This window comes from Amblyomma mixtum, chromosome 5, assembly GCF_055824585.1.
Source record: "Amblyomma mixtum isolate Tamu chromosome 5, ASM5582458v1, whole genome shotgun sequence".
Lineage (NCBI taxonomy): Eukaryota > Metazoa > Arthropoda > Arachnida > Ixodida > Ixodidae > Amblyomma > Amblyomma mixtum.
The window spans coordinates 47095025-47111082 of NC_143016.1; the positions used below are offsets into that span (position 1 = coordinate 47095025).

Sequence of the window (16058 nt, forward strand, 5' to 3'; positions counted from 1 at the left end):
AGGAATGTCAGAGGAATGGCAGAGGACAACAGCAATTCTTGACGGAGATTCAAGAAACACCTGTTTTGTGCTAGATACTAACGCGTCCACTTAGGGAAAAGAGAGCCGCACACATTCGGCGACACGATGTATTGCATGAACAACGCAGGACGGGTGAACCATCTTGTTGTGTAAAAGCCTCAGTCCCTTTACTGCCACGCACATGTAGGATGCCCCATCCGTGACGAACAAAAGTACCTTCTCATACTGAACATTTCCTGGCATAGAAGCTACAGAGATGAAGTGAAAAAAACGCGCTATCGTCGAAAGGCTCACCTTTTCAAGAACATCTGTGTTGCGCAGGATTGCTCATCCAGTTTTCTCTGGGCTCAATGTCCCGACGATGAACTTGACCACATGCCGTCCGCTAGCGTCCGCGGTTTCGTCGGCTAACTCCCAAATGGGATTATCTCTGAGTTTGGAGAGAGTACCCTCTTAGCACTTTTTCACGACTCTCTAACAAAGCGTTGAAACATCTGGAACATGCTGCTTGGCGTACTTTTCCAGAAAGCTCCCAAGATCACTGTTGGTTAGTATCCACAATGGGACATCTGCCGTCAAAAATGCTTGACAGCAAATGACGATTCATTTGCTGTCGAACTACCGGTGAAAGCCTGTGCCAGTAGGAGCTGCGATGTTCCCTATTTCGTTTGCTTCAGGTTTGCAAGATGATTGGTGGTAGCGACGTGTTGCGCTAGATGGCACCGCTTCTCAATTGATACTGAAGAGTCACACGCTTTGCTGAGAAGCACAGTTCTATTAGTAAAAAAAACATCTCCAAACTGCGAAATCTACTGCCTGCAACGAGAGCCTATCGATGCCTTTTCTTTCGGCATGTAAATACGAAATGAAATGTTGAGCGCTGACAAAGCAAAGGTTGTGAGAGTCAGTGTCACGTGTACTGGAAGCGGCAGGCAAAGAAGTGGCCATTCTCTGCCGAGGGGTAGGCGGCCGAGAGTCGACCTAGCGACGAGCGAGCAGTGAGCGCGCTAGTGTGCGAGTCTTGCGCGCGTGGAGGCGACAGTCCCCGGCTGGAAGGCGCCGGATCGGGGGTCGGGTTACTTAGGGTGGTTATAAAGCCACTTTGCTTGCGCCAGTTACTATTCGAGGAAAACGTTTGGCGAGATCAGCGCCTTTTGTGCTCTCATCGGCGCACAGTTTTAAGCATAGTTAGGCAGATGTCTCAAAATTGAAATATGGCACCGAGGACCAAAATGCCCGATTTAGGCATTTATAGGCAACAAGTGCGGTTAAATATGTAATATTTCCTAAAAAATGACAAAAAGGCAGGCAACTGCTAATATCCCCCATTAAGGCATTTAAGGAATGTTTAGGCAAATGCCTAAAGTTCCGGGCCCTAGTGGAATTCTGGAATTCTGGAATTACAGACGCGTGAGATCTGTAATTCCATTGGACCAATTTTTCTTCTTTTCCGCGAAACTGCTTTTCTACGCCACTACTCTCTCGACCAATCAGGATTCTCCAATCACGGCGGCGCCGACATCGGGTTTTCCGCCGAACAGGACCTTCAACGCTGTCGCGTTAAACTACCAACATCCAGTTACGCGGTGTTGGTGGCCAACAGATGGCGCTAGTTGCTGAATGTCCAGGAAAGATGGGCGCGATTGGAGAACAAATCTCCTCGTGGAACCGCACTGAAAAATGTGTGACCATTAAACTTATCCGCTCTCTAGGAAACATCAATCCTTAATGGTACCCCGTGCCAGCGTTTTTAAGGACGCCATACCACGGATAGAATTATGTCATTGCGCATTGCACAAAGTTGTGTGTCTGGAGTTGCTTCACATAAAAAAGCAGGCGCGCAACCTCTGCAAATCTTGACGAAAAAAATCGCTGTGGCTTAGCTTGGTTAAGCCTGGTAATTGCGAAAGCAATATCCGTACCTACTCCATGGTACAGCTGGTAGTGTAGCTGGTGGTGGTGCTTGTGGTTAGACTTGTGGTGATGCATCGGTTATACAATCCAATCCAAACCAATCCAATCCCATCCAATCCAATGTAATCTAATCTAATGTAATCTAATCTAATCCAGTCCAATCCAATCTAATCTAATCCAATATAATGCAATCAAGGTCAAATGAAGGTCAATGGTGGTCACCGCCGCGGCACGGCAAAGGCGTGAAAGTGCAAGTAGTATTGCTTTCGCAATAAAACCATCACAAATTATTACCTCAAGTTCCAGCTTTCTTCCGACGGATGCAGCCAACAGAGCGAGCTCCGGTCGGAGCTCAGTCATCACCTTCCCGGCACGCACACAAAAGGCCTTTAATTCACAGTCGGTAAACCATTTACAGGCGACAAACTTTACGCACTAAAGACATAAGTTGTTACGTCATAAATGCGTAGTAATTTAATGCAGACAACAAAACGATGGGGCTATCATGCATTTTTTTAATTGACCTATCGCTTAACTTTCTGTCTCCTCTACGCTGATGGTAACCAGGGCGCCCATATTCCGTTGTTGTTCTCGGGAAAGCCTGCAGGGTCAACAGGTTTATTCCTCTGGGGCACAGCAGCTGCTTGGTAGAAGTCAAGGCGCTTCTTCAACGACGCCAAAACCTGTCATATTAGGTAGATGGAAACCACAGCTAAGTTTCAACCATTACTCATGCACATGCGGCAATATCAAGCTCGTCAGCAATCACAACTGCTTCAGTTAAGTAGGTAATTAAAGTTCATTCAAAAATTTAGTGACGTTCATTCCGTACATCTATTATTTCTTTTTCTTATGATTGTATGGTGTAATGCGCTGCTCCCCTAGCGGACAGGAGATTGAAGTTTATGACCCTGAAATAACTCCTTTTTTTCCTCATGCGTATAGCCTTCAGTCCTGACTTCCGGTTGAACTAGCGTCAGGTGCTTAATACCCTAAAAATTTCAGGTCAGTTTACGTTACGGTTCACTAACTCGCTTGAAGAAAAGGTCTCTTGAGAGTCCCCCTTTTTGGTTCACCCATGCAAGGTTCGTTTGGCCGACGTTTCTCTGTACCTGGCAGTACTACGTTTGATGTCGTCCTCCTGGGATGTCTTCGAACTCTGCAGTGGAGCTGGGCGATGATTTGAGCGATTGTATCGATTTGAAACGTTCGCAGCGGGCTTTTGAAGACCTTCCTAATCACCGCACGACAATTTCTGGTGTTTTTTTTTTTTTTTTTTTGCAAATTACGAGAGCCGGAACTTGGTCCCAAGACAAGAGAGGGGAGTGCCGCTGTGGGAAAATCGTAAGGTTGGATCGGCGACACCGCTGAAAACCCGGCATGAATATTTTCGAGGGCGGGCAGTTACAGCCCGATGGGTGCATCAAGCTTTGGCATGAGCAAAAGCACATTAGTGCCGGAAGGCACGAAGAACTTCCGATCCGACCAAGTCTTTCTTACAGTGTTATAAGTGGTGAGACCTTAATTTACTATTTAGTACCCGGTAATAAGTGTCAGTCGTCTGCATGAATTTTTTTTCCGATTGTGATCCATTAGCAAAAAAAGAACACGCCCCGAAGTGCCATCAAAAAGACGGTGGTAGATTTCTTTGTCAAAGCAGTCATGTCTCAAATGTTCCTCTGAAGGAAAAGGGCAATGTCACTGCTCTGCGCTACATTACAGCAAGCGTACTAAATCTGCTCTCGGGGTTATGCGCTCGCGCACACAGCCGACCTCGTCATTCAGGTCCTGAAAGTTCGTAAAGGCTGAACTTATCACTCGACCACTGTAAAATCCTAGCCGGACCCCGAATGGTTGTTTCCTGTTTCCTACAGTAACTAGGAACAACCACACACATGATGAGTGGATCTCGATCAATGAAGAAGCTGTTCACAATTATAACAGTTAGCCTGCGGCAATCGAAGAAAACCTGTGACAATAGTTCTCAAACACCAGTCTCGACAATGTGAAAGTGCATAAAATAGACGCGAGAATTTTAAAAAAACAACCATAAAAAAACTCCCCGGATGGTCACCACTTTGCAACGCGTGATTCTGCGACAGCTGTTTGTGGAGGTTAATGCAGTACATTTATTTATTCTTTCTGTTCTTTCCTGGTAGAGTGCGCATGACGTCACTAAGCTGTCACTCATTACGTCAGTGGGTCTTGAAAGCTCATTGTGGCACGTCACCATGGCGGGTTGAAGTGACGTCATTGCATGCTGAGATGTAAGTGTGACACAGGGTTACACTATCGCAAACTGGCGCGTTGCAATTGCGCGTTACAGTGATGTCATGCGTGACGTTACTTCACAATGACCAATCAGCGTGGCGCGGTGTTACGCCGACAACGCCCACGTCGGCGCCCTCAAAACCAGGAATCTTGCCCTCAACAGCTGTCGCTGCAAACGATTCTGCGCCTCTTCATTTCTGTACATCAAATTATGAATATTCTGATTATTTATCCTCAAAATTTATGAATGAGTTTTGAATATAATACGACAATATTAAATCTAGTTAGAAAAAAAGAAAAAAACTGAGCTTGTCATACAAAGTCTGAAGTAATCAATAAATTAAAGCTAAAACTTCGTTCTCTTTCATATTGCTCACGGCTGTACGTCCCTACCTCGTTCCCAAGGAAGCTGCACGGGCCAATTAACATGGCTGCTATAAGACAGATAAGGTTTCCTTCGTAATCAATGATTTGGACACATCACTCCTTCACCACTGTCCATCCTCCCGGAAACAAACACGCCTCGCCACCCTTGGGCTTTTTTCCTTTTGTTCCCCTCCTCACGTGTAGGGAAGCCTGCTGGGCATCACGTGGTAAACCTCCCTGCCTTTCCTTCCTTCTGTTTCTCTCTCTCCCTCTCTCTCTCAGTCTCTACCTTTCGTTTTCAGCTGAGTGGTTGTATTTCGCAAAAGCCGCTAAATTTTCGTCTCAATGTCACTTCAACACTGCAGTCATGGACAAACAGGCGTTGCTAATCGACTGACCAATAATGAGCACTCACGTTCCGATGAGAGTCGGCCAGATTATTTAGCTCACAGGGGTCCTGGACGACATCGAAGAGGTAGACAGAGGCGTTTGAAGGAAAGTTCTCTTTCACCCTTTTGCCGCACGTGAGCTCGGCTTTTCGCCTCCATCCCTTAGAAAACCGCACGTTCCTCCTGTACAGTTTCCTGAGGACGCCGGCTGCAGTGGACTGGACCATCAGTTTGTCAAGGTCGTCGACCTGGCGACTGCCACCCGGCGCAGGGTAGCGTTGGTCGAATACACGGGTGCCGTCTAGAACCAACTTGTAGCGCGAATTTCGAAGCGCCGAGGATTTCGCGTATACGTTGTCATAGTTGTAAAGCATCTCGGTGCGAGGTGACCGCCGTCCCCTGGACAACGGCTTCCACATGTCGTGTCCGTCCAGCGCCTTCAGTTTCGCTGAGTTTCCTCCTGAAAGAACACGTTGTAAACCAGTTAGGCTACTATTGGTGAAATACCAGCGAATACGAGGTCTGTTAGAAAAGTATCCGACCTTTGGCCGTAGAAAAAATACTTGCATAACTGGAGCGTTCCAAACCTAGTCACCTTCAAAGTAGTCTACTTGGGACTCCACACACTTCTCCCAGCATTGCTGCCATTTGGGGAAGAATTCCGAAAAGGCCCCTTTCGGAATGGAGTTTAGCTCAGCTGTCGTTGCAGCCATAATGTTCTTCCTTGTCTGAAATCGCGCTCCTTTCAATGGTCTTTTGATTTTGGGAACCAGCCAGAAATCGCAGGGGCCATATCAGGAGAGTAAGGAGTCTGTTGAACTACAGGAGTCTGGTTTTTCGCCAAAAAAGTCTGAAATCAAGTGCGAGGCATGTGCAGGAGCATTGTCGTGATGGATGCGCCACTTTCCTGTTGACCTCAACTCCGGGTTCTTGCGCCGCACAGCATCACGTAGGCAACAAAGGACATCTCTGTAGCACTGTTTGGTCATTGTTTGACCCAGTGGAGTGCGTACTCGTGGTCTGCCACACAGAGGGTATCAAAGAAAGCAGTCAGCATCACTTTCACATTGCTGCGCACTTGGCGGGCCTTCTGAAGTCTTGGTGACGTGGAATGCTTCCACTGTGACGCCTGGGATCTGGTTTCCGGGTCGTACCTGTACACCCAAGACTCGTCACCAGTTATTATGATGTTGATGAAGTCGGGGTCACTGTTTGCAGAATCCAGCATGTCCTGTGAGACTTCAATACGAAGCTGCTTTTGCTCCACCGTGAGCAGCTTCGGCACGAATTTCGCCGCAACTCTCTTAATGGCCAAATCTTCGGTGATAATGGAATGTGCGGAAAAATTGCTCATGTCCACCTCTTCCTCAATTTCTCGGATAGTCACGCGACGGTCCCGCATCACCACAGCGTTCACTTCGGCAATGACCTGGTGATTTCGGCATGTTGATGGCCGATTGGAGCGTGGCTCGCTCTCCACCGATGTGCGGCCGTCTTTAAATCAATAGTACCACTGATTAATCTTTGTGCTGCTCATAGCATCGTCATCGAAAGCCGTCTGAATATTCCGAATGGTTTCCACTTGGCTGTCGCCCAGTTTATGGCATAATTTGATGCAGTAGCGCTGCTCCTGTCACTCCGCCATTTTCCTTGCAATAAAAAACCGACGAGAGCACTACGCACTGCCTCACTCAAATGCTGCGTCCCAGCGACTGACGCTATCGGCAGGCGGGAAAAAATTCGTGCATGCGCACGAAGGTTCAAGGTCACGTGATGCAAGCGCGCTTGTTTCATATCCATAAGGTGTTCGCAAAAAAAAAATAAAGTCGGATACTTTTCTAACAGACATCGTATACTCAGCAACGCCAGCAACGTTCGTATAACAAACAAACAAATAACAGAAGGACATGCTGCCGGGCAGAACTGAAATGTATTTCAAGTACAATGGGCCCTTCCTTTCGTGCGTTACCCGCTCAACCTTCTCTGTTGGACCACTTAGTGCGGCCCATCGTCACCGCAACACGCCAAGCACGACAGTACGCCTTCTGCTTCAAGAAAGGGATGACTTCTGGTAGCGTAGGTAACGCTTGTTAATTGTCATATGTGTCTCCTCCCTTCTCTTTGTCTTTATTTTTGTGCCCTTCGGGTACGTACCCTGTTTCGAACAGCCGCCTGAAAAGGCGGCGCGATATCTGTTCATGTCCTGTCCTCGTGCTATAAAAAAAAAAAGTGTTATATTTTTATCCCACCCTAGGGGGATGCCCAGGTCTATTTTTGAGCTAATTTCTTTATACTATGCAAGGCCAACTAGCACGACAGCACGCCCTTCTGAGTGCTGGAGAATCCCAGTGCAGTAAACAGTGATGGGGTGTGGCGAGAACGGAGTGTGGGGGTAGGAAGTGGATAGGAGACCATCGCACGCTTTTGACAGTGTGGCAGTAGTCGGGTGCAATACCCAGTGATAGGATGTGCTGCGGTGGTGGTGGTGAAGAACATTTATCAATGATGAAATAATTAGAGAAAGGTGACTGAGGTAGGGAGGATGGAGTGCATATTGCAACCGCGCAAAACGACGTAGGACGAAGAGCACAGGACGTCTTGTCCTGTGCTTTCCTCTCTCCGTCCTGCGTCGTTTTGAGCGGTTGCAATATGCACTCCATCGTCAACCACCAACTAGCCCGCCTTCACTTGTTACTCTCTGGAGGAGTTGGGGGGGGAGTGACACGCCCAAACCATGTGGAAGGTGTCAGCCACCTCCCCTCCGAAATGTCATCAAAGGATGTGCTGAAATGCTTAAGCACAGCCGGGCACAGTACAGTGTTAGTGAGAATTTCGATGAGCAGGCGCTCGTCAGCGCGATCCAGTCCCTTACAAGGGGCCGGGTAGCGCCGGTGCTCGTCCTTGTAGTAATCGGTGTGGTGTGTGGGCACCAAGCCATGATTTCGGCGAACGACGCCGCTGCAGCTGTCGCTGTTAAAGAAATGTGTATTCTTTCGCCGGTTACGTTGAGAAGTAGCTTCCCTTAACTGAGCTCTCCATCTTATATGTACACGCAGTGCTAAAAATAGCCAACCAACCAGCGATCGAGTAGAAAGTGGGCAGCCAGTCCGTAATGTGCATGAGTTGTTCGGACACCCTGCACCTCCAAGAAAGCAGGGGACTCCAGATGAAGGCGGCCGCCTTGGTGCCTCCCTCCCACAGGGTGCCTTTCGCTCCTCGCAGAGGCCAGTTGACGCCGCGGGAGTTGTGATTGCCCCACAGCGCACCGCCATTGTCGCTGCTGAACACAATGACGGTGTTTTCCAGCATGCCGGCGTCGCCTAGGGCCTGGAACACTTGGCCCACCGACTGGTCCATTGCGTCTATCATGCCTGTAGAGGGGACAAAAATTATGTTGGGACTAAGAAATTTTTTTAGAGAAAGAGGGTCCCGGCCCGTGGCACTGGGTATAACGGACGAAGTACAGGAGACACAGCGAGACAGGACGGCAAAGATTAGATATCTGCGCCAGCGTGTTTAAGTGTCTGAATGTTACTCAACTTAGAGTAGCAAAATGAGCGAAAGAACTCCAGGGCTAAAATGAAACAGATTAGAAGGGAATCAATAAAGCGGTGCTGGAGTACCCGTGTTCGAACCCGACCGCGACGGCCGCGTTTCGATGGAGGCGAAAAGCAAGAGGCGCCCGTGTGCTGTGCGATGTCAGTGCACGTTAAAAATCCCCAGATGGTCGAATTTATTCGAGAGACCTCCAATGCGGCACATCTTTCTTCCTTTCTTCTTTCACGCCCTCCTGTAGTCCTCTTATACAGCGCGGTTCGGGTGTCCACCGAGATATGTGAGAAAGTTACTGCGTCATTTCCTTTCCTCAAACACAATTTATCAATTTTCAAAGAGAAAGGCATAATAAAACAAGCGGTGAGATATTCTTAATAGTGAACGAAACACGGTTCTAAATTTCTGAATTATGCCAAGTAAGATACGAACTGGTCTTCATCCACAAAAGCACCGGTCAGTATCCTTTGTTCATATTTGGCTAAAACAGGAGGGCACTTTTGAATGTTTCCCATCTCCCTGTTGACTAATTCGTCCTTCGTGAAATAAATTGTTTGAGGATGCACATTAAAAAGGGCGTCATTCCTATCTAAAGCCTTTGAAAGTAGCGACCGAGCTCTCCATAGATCGAGATGCTGACAACGAATGAAGTGATAAAAACTGCTAAGATGCGCTGCATTTTGCTGTGGAACATACCTGATGTGCATTCTGGTTGTATTCAAAACTTCCACTCAGCACCTCGACTGCCTTGCTGCATCTAATCAAGCGGGCAAAGTTCAGTGCGTACAAAGGACGAAACAGAAGTGCTCAAGGCAGTTTTTCAACGTCAGTGCTCATTGTACATTATCTTATTGCAATTATTATCTCATGCTGACTAGTGAAAGACTAGCCCATATTTAGATCCGCATATCTAATACCAGAACTGAAGCAATCCAGATAACGATACGATCGATATTTAGAGACACATTTAAGCGAATAATCTTAACAGTAGCTTTCGCCGTAGCCATCCTTTGCCGACGCTGCTTCGCTGTTCCTACCCCGCCACTGCACCCCTAGCGGCAGTTTCTGCCCCTCTATCAAGCTTCCTTGTAATGCTTCATGACCGGCAAAAACGTATTGGGAACAGTCCAGTACTACGCATGTGCCTACTAATTATTCAAGGACTAAACGGAAAAAACAGCCCTGAAAGCAGCGGTCAGCAACAATCACACTTTCCGTACTTTTCAACACTTCCCTCAGCACGATGGGAGATAAAAAAAATATTCTTTATCCAAAAAGAAATCTAATCATATTCGATCTCAAGTAGAGATCTCATTAACGCAACTGATACAAAGAAAAACGAAACGTGAATGATATCAGGCACGAATGCAAGAAATCTTTGAATGATCGATGCATGACTGACACGCGTTTACAATGCGGAGCAGCCGTAATAATGGCCAGAAATCAATCACAGCGACGTTTTAAGCATGGCGAACTTTCAGCTCCTATTTTTAACAAATTAAGGAGAACATCGTCCGTACTTGAAGCCGAACATCAGGAAGAACCTGACGCCTAACATCAGGGCGAACGATTCCGCAATAGTCCGAAACTTTTCATCATAGCGATATCCAGCATAAAAAAAGAAACTCACAGGCGATAATTGCAATTGATCCGGCGGGATAGGCGCTAGCACTGCGATTCTTCCAGAAATGGCGCTGGATTGGTCTCTCCTGCGTCTTTAGAGCCTGAATACGCTCCACAGGAGAGGGCGTTTTCGCGAGGGTGACGGCTCGGCTGCGATCTGTAGCGCATGCTGACGCCACCTGCTCAGCTGGCCACGTGGGTTACGACCACGCACCAAAAGCGGAGACGGTATAACCGAGCGCGCTTTCACTTGCCATGAAAAGCTAAGAAAAAAATGCCTTGTGACCGAGGCCCCAAGGCTCGAGTGCGGCTACCACCATCTATGAGCTGCGCTAGAATGAGCAACGCCTTTTCCCCTGTACATTTATTTATTACTTCTGCTCTTGACGATAAGATATACACTGAAAGTTTAGTCGTGCGCTTATCCGCCAAATGCACGACCTCTAAATTCCGTGGCACCGATAATTGTGTAGGTGCATTCTCACCGGCAAAAAGCGTTCTGTTTTTCTCTCCAATGTAGGGAAACTTGTCGACGTTCTCCTGCGGTGCCTGTAGCTGTTCGAGACCTCCCGTAGTGTGTGCTGTCTGGTAGCTCACCACAAGAAAGAGCGGCTGCAGGAGATGGAAAAGAGATTATAAGATTAGTAAATTGCAAATGTGGACTAATGTGCGTGCGTGCGTGCGTGCGTGCGTGCGTGCGTGCGTGCGTGCGTGCGTGCGTGCGTGCGTGCGTGCGTGCGTGCGTGCGTGCGTGCGTGTGCGAGCAGCACAGGACGAAACCGAACAATTCGTGGTCATGCTCGGCCCCTGCAAATTTCGTTTATGAGCATTCCAAGAAATGGAATAGTAGTGCCATCTTTCGAGCATATGCCGAAATGCCGAACCGCAAGTGGTGTCACTGCCCGAAAGATTGAATGCTCGCGTTCCTGCAACTAGAGCCTACAACTAGAGCCTGCAACAACATCATTTTACCTTGCATTACATTTATAGAGTTCTACGCTTGTTTCCCATGCGCCGCTCACAATCATGTGGCTACAAAGCATGAATACATTGCGGAGAAGCCAACATCTGCGGATCATTTGAGGCTCTACCGCTGCGAAAGCCTCGGTTTGCTCAGAGTTCTCATGCTCTGTGGAATTACTTTCCCGACAGAGCGCACATTTTCGATGACAAGTCTTCTCTTCTTTTAGAAAAGGCAGCGTCACTTACTTCTGCAGTTTGCACCTTGACAATTTGTTAAGATACGTCTCCGTGCGGCCACTCGACTGGTAAGAAGCTGTCTCATTCACTACAATAAGATTTTTTTCAGAATAAAGCGAGTTCAGCCGCCTAAAGTGAGCGGATCGATAGATAAACCTCTCCAACCACGGCACCAAGAAAGGCTCCTACAAGCTGCAGTTGCGGCTTTTCCTCATAACTTAGATGCTTTGGGGAGAGCAGCAAGGTAGGGAGAGCAAGAGCATGTGCGCCCTACCTTGCTGTAAAATATTGTAGCGTGTGTAGAGCAATAATGGGACTTTTCCCGTTGGCTGCCTAATCACCTGGAGCTGCTGGCACTGTCGGCAGCGCGCCCGCCTCATCCGTCGAAAGCTGGATGAGTGGGCTCTCTTCCTGTCGTCAATGCAACGTTCTACGTTTTTTCACGTATGTCCAGGACATGCGTGTCATGCAGAAAAATCTTACAGACCCGGGCATAAAACACGGTTTGTGTTAAAAAATAAACGAGCGCTGGTCTATCGCAAAGCTCATGAAATGAAACTTGTATTCACGGCTCTTGGATGTTCCAGCTCTTAAGAGTGTGGCCCGATTATACAGCGAATTTATATCGCAGTGAATGACCAAGTCGCGTTACATACATTTGACTTCTGTCGTTTGTTGATGAGCTATACCCTTCTCGAGTACAGCACGGTAGAGTATACAGTGAATTTATGTGGTAGTGAATGACCAAGTCACATTATATACCTTTGACTTTTGTCGGTTGTTGATGATGTCCTGTGCCCTTCTCGAGTATAGCACGGTAGAGTAAGTTTTGTTGTCTAACTGCAGTGGCTCGTGGTTTAACCAGAAGTCGATGCCTGTGTGGTTTCCCTGTAAACAGGAAAGACATAAAAACTGAAAATGACACTCATGACCAGCATCCATAAAATAAAAGCGACAGTCGTACAGAGTGCAAGAGACCTGTGGCTATCGTAGGCATTAAAGGGAGGGTGAAATGGTTTTTTGACATTTCGAGGTTATTCGAGAATTCGAATCTATCAAGCTTCTTGGTAATGCGTGCAAAGTTGTTTTGCGCTAACATTTAAAATGGCGAAGCAATCACCGATTAAAACCACGACGATTTTCAGGCTTCTCCTCACCGCTTTGGAGAAGTGCGGGGAAACTCGTGGTGACGTCATAACTGTCTACATTTCAAATGTCCACTGCCTTCGTATACATGCTGCCATGCGTCTTCCGGTACCACCAAACAATGCTTCATGAGCTTCACCTTCGACGACATTCTTTTTCATCCTTGAAACAACCACTTCTTCGCTGGAAACTTAGCGCCGCTGCACGTGACGTCATCACTGGGGCCTCTGCCTGTCGCTGTGCACTGCAGAGAAGCCTGAACATCGATGTCCCTTTAGTCGGCGATTATATCACCATTTGAAATCGTAGCGCAAAATGATTTCGCATGCTTTACCTACAAGTTTCAAGCATTCGGTCGGCTAAAATCATCGAATTCTGAAAACCCTTCAGTTGCCCTTTAATAGGAAGTAACATTGTATAACCCAATCGCCTCGATTCCGAAAATGAACCTTACATCTTGGCTATTTGTAAGGCAACAGCGAAAGGCTGCAAGCAAGACTCCCAAATTGTACGCTGGTGCTCACAAATTCAAGCGGGAATGGTTAGTTTAAGAACGATAAGCTCTAATTTTTTCTTAGGTATATGCTGCCTAAAGTATTCGGCGCGAGCTCCCCTACTGGAGCGAACGGCGCTTGTGTCAATCTTGCGCCGGAGGTAGGATGACGTAGTTCCTTTACTTGAGGGAGAAGAAAATCTGAGTCTTAAGACGCAAGTTGTCTTATTATGTGTATTTCTTCCTGTTAGCGAGTTCGTGCGTTGTACACTGTGACCGCTCGCAGTTGTAAAGACAGTGGCACTTTATTTATGCTTCTGACACGCTGGTTTAGTAGTGCCTCAGTGCCACACATACGAGGTCAAGCTGTTTGCAAGCTCCGATTTCGATCCGAAATTCGGGACACTACGACACGAGTATTTACACTGAGAATGGACTCAGAAGGGAGTTCACACTTTCGTGGGGACGACAATCATTTCAGGGAGCAAGACCACGTTAAGTAAGAAGCCGCCAACGCCGAAGGAGGTGACTGAAATACGCCTGTACAGATTAAGCCTTTAAAATGTTCTCTGTGATGCTTTGTTGCCGAAAAAGTAGGTTTAACGGCTCATATAGACCATAAACTGCACCACAAAACCATAAAGGCAAGAACTAAACGGCCTGGGATGCATTGCAAAGCAGGAAAGAGACACACGTGATCCTGCTTCCACCATGTTGTAGGCACCTCCGATAGATGGCGCAACAGTACGTCCTCGCCTGGGGTGCCTCGAGGCACCCTATCCTCACCAGTACTAACGAATAATTGTTTGGTTTAGGCCGCGCAAAAGAATCATTGCCTAGACATCGTTAGCAACCGTTGTATCCAATGTAAATACAACATACCATTTTATTACGGCAACACGTTAGCGGTTGAGAAAGACCCTTACTATGTATACATGCCCCCTATATTCTTCGGTAACAAATGACGCATTTTACGCCTCGTACCTAGCACATTTTTGTTCCTAAGAAACCGTCTCGCTATAAAAGAGAGCCGAATAAATCATGTCTTCACAAATAGTTAGGCTTGTAATTAAATGTTTCTACTAATTAGACTTGTAATTAACAAGCGTGGTCCGCGCCAGTCGTCCCAGTAACTATGAGCACTAGATGAACCTCTGAACATCCATGATCCTATCACGGCAGCGTTTGGAGACGCTAGTGGAGACGCGTTTGGAGACGCTAGATTCGAGCCCGGCCGCGGCGGCCGCGATTTGATAGAGGCGAAACGCAGAAAGCGCCCGGGTGTTGTGCGATGTCACCGCATGTTAACGCCAGGCGGTCTGAACTAATCTGGAGCCCTCCACTAAGGCGTTCCTCATAGCTCATGTATCACTTTGAGACGTTAAAACACATCGTTTACCGTTTACATTTCTCGGAATAGCATGTCTCCCTTTAATTTTTCTTAATCTGTAATTAACCAAACACGGAACCAAACACGGAATCGAACGCATATCTTCAGCACAGCTGAAAAAATTGCGGCTCTACCGTAACCGAGAGTAGAGTAAGCATGAAATGCTTACGGGCCTAACACAGGCTCCATTGCTCGGCTTAAGCAGCTGTGACGGTGGCGGCATTGAAATCCAGGACGATGCAGAAGCGTACGCAGACACGACGAGACGCAGGCCTGACAAGAATGTATATGCAGCGCGTTCGAATACTCCGCCACCGTGTATACATCTGCCTGCCAGAGGGGGAAACGGCTTGAAGGCCAAGCGGCCGGTCTTTTACATGCGTGAGTGTGGGACCGCAACGCCATCCTTGGGGAGGGAGCGAAAGTTTTCCGCCGAAAGCCCTTCTCGCCCTCTTTCTCTAAACGGCCTTCTCTCAAAGCCCCTAACAGATCACGTATGACAACGAAGTGTATTGTGGCATGTATGTGCTTTTTCCACGCGTTATTAGAAATCGGAAATTATAATTCCGTGCATTATCAAATGCACAGCTCGACTCTTTATAAACTTGAGAAGACACTGGCAGCAGTTATTTTTTGTGACTTGTTTGGAGAGCAACCGGCGCTTGTATGCCGGTCCCGTAGGAGGGCTTAGAGATAGTCTTGTTGAATCTCGATAAGTCTCGTACGGTGCCCGGATGTTCTCGTTTCAGAGCCCGGATGAGTGGAATTCAGTGCCCGGATGATGGCTCTCGGTCTCGGCGTGACGTCACCACAATGCCGACAACGGGAGCTAAAAGCATTTCATGCTTAATACCCTTCACCGAGTAATGCATATTTGATCTTCATGGCCCTGCGTACGTACGGACGTCATGTCTCCAGAGTAGTAGTCCTTCTCTCCGTAGTGGAACCCATAAAAGCTGTCGAAGCCTCGGCACGTTGGCGTGACACTCTCGGTGTAGGAGCCCAGGTGCCACTGTGTACAGGAAAGAAAACGCCAGTAATTAAACTTTCGAAACCTGAAAGCTAAATTCTGAAGACAGCAACATCCTCGTAAGTACCGTTTTTCTTGTAGCAGTTTTCAAATCCTAGAAATTATTATTACCTTTGCTTGAAGCCATTCCAGTATAACAGAATGTCAGCGGAAAGGGGTGGGGGGGGGGGGAGCAGACGGCGAAACTCTGGGGCAGCATATGCGTCCGAAAAGTTGTCTACGATTGTCAAAATGCTCAAATGAAACGACCTATCTCTCTCTCTCTCTGTCTCCCTCCGTCTTTCATCTTTTCCGTACGCTGCTGCGATCAGAATACAGTGGTGTGTGTGCGTGCGTGTGACTCTGAGTTTGTGCGTGTGTATGCGCGTGTACGTGTGTGTCTGTGTGTGCGTGTGTGTGCGCGTGTGTGTGCCCTCTGTGTGTGCGTTTGTGTGTCTGTGTGTGTGTATGTGTGCCCTCTGTGTGTGCGTTTGTGTGTCTGTGTGCGTGTATGTGTGCGCGCGTGCGTGCGTGCGTGTGTGTGTGTGTGTGTGTGTGTGTCCCTCCTATTTGCGTGCGTGTATGTGTGAATGAGTGAGTGAGTGAGAGTGAGAGTGAGTGAGTGAGTGAGTGAGTGAGTGAGTGAGTGAGTGAGTGAGTGAGTGAGTGAGTGAGTGAGTGAGT

At 47.7% G+C, this 16058-nt stretch overlaps 1 protein-coding gene across 1 annotated transcript in view; it reads right to left on the bottom strand.

The window, feature by feature from the left end:
• Positions 1 to 2441: 2441 nt before the first annotated feature.
• LOC149341997 (arylsulfatase B-like) overlaps positions 2442 to 16058 on the bottom strand; it is a 28223-nt gene continuing 14606 nt past the window's right edge. Inside the window, exons 5-10 of the mRNA XM_089542066.1 lie at positions 15267 to 15377; positions 12099 to 12224; positions 10622 to 10748; positions 8039 to 8332; positions 4988 to 5421; positions 2442 to 2618 (exon numbers count right to left, since the gene is read on the bottom strand). Of these exons, the coding sequence (XP_089398192.1) occupies positions 2484 to 2618; positions 4988 to 5421; positions 8039 to 8332; positions 10622 to 10748; positions 12099 to 12224; positions 15267 to 15377 (1227 nt within the window). The 3' untranslated portion in view covers positions 2442 to 2483. The remainder of the gene's footprint in view (positions 2619 to 4987; positions 5422 to 8038; positions 8333 to 10621; positions 10749 to 12098; positions 12225 to 15266; positions 15378 to 16058) is intronic.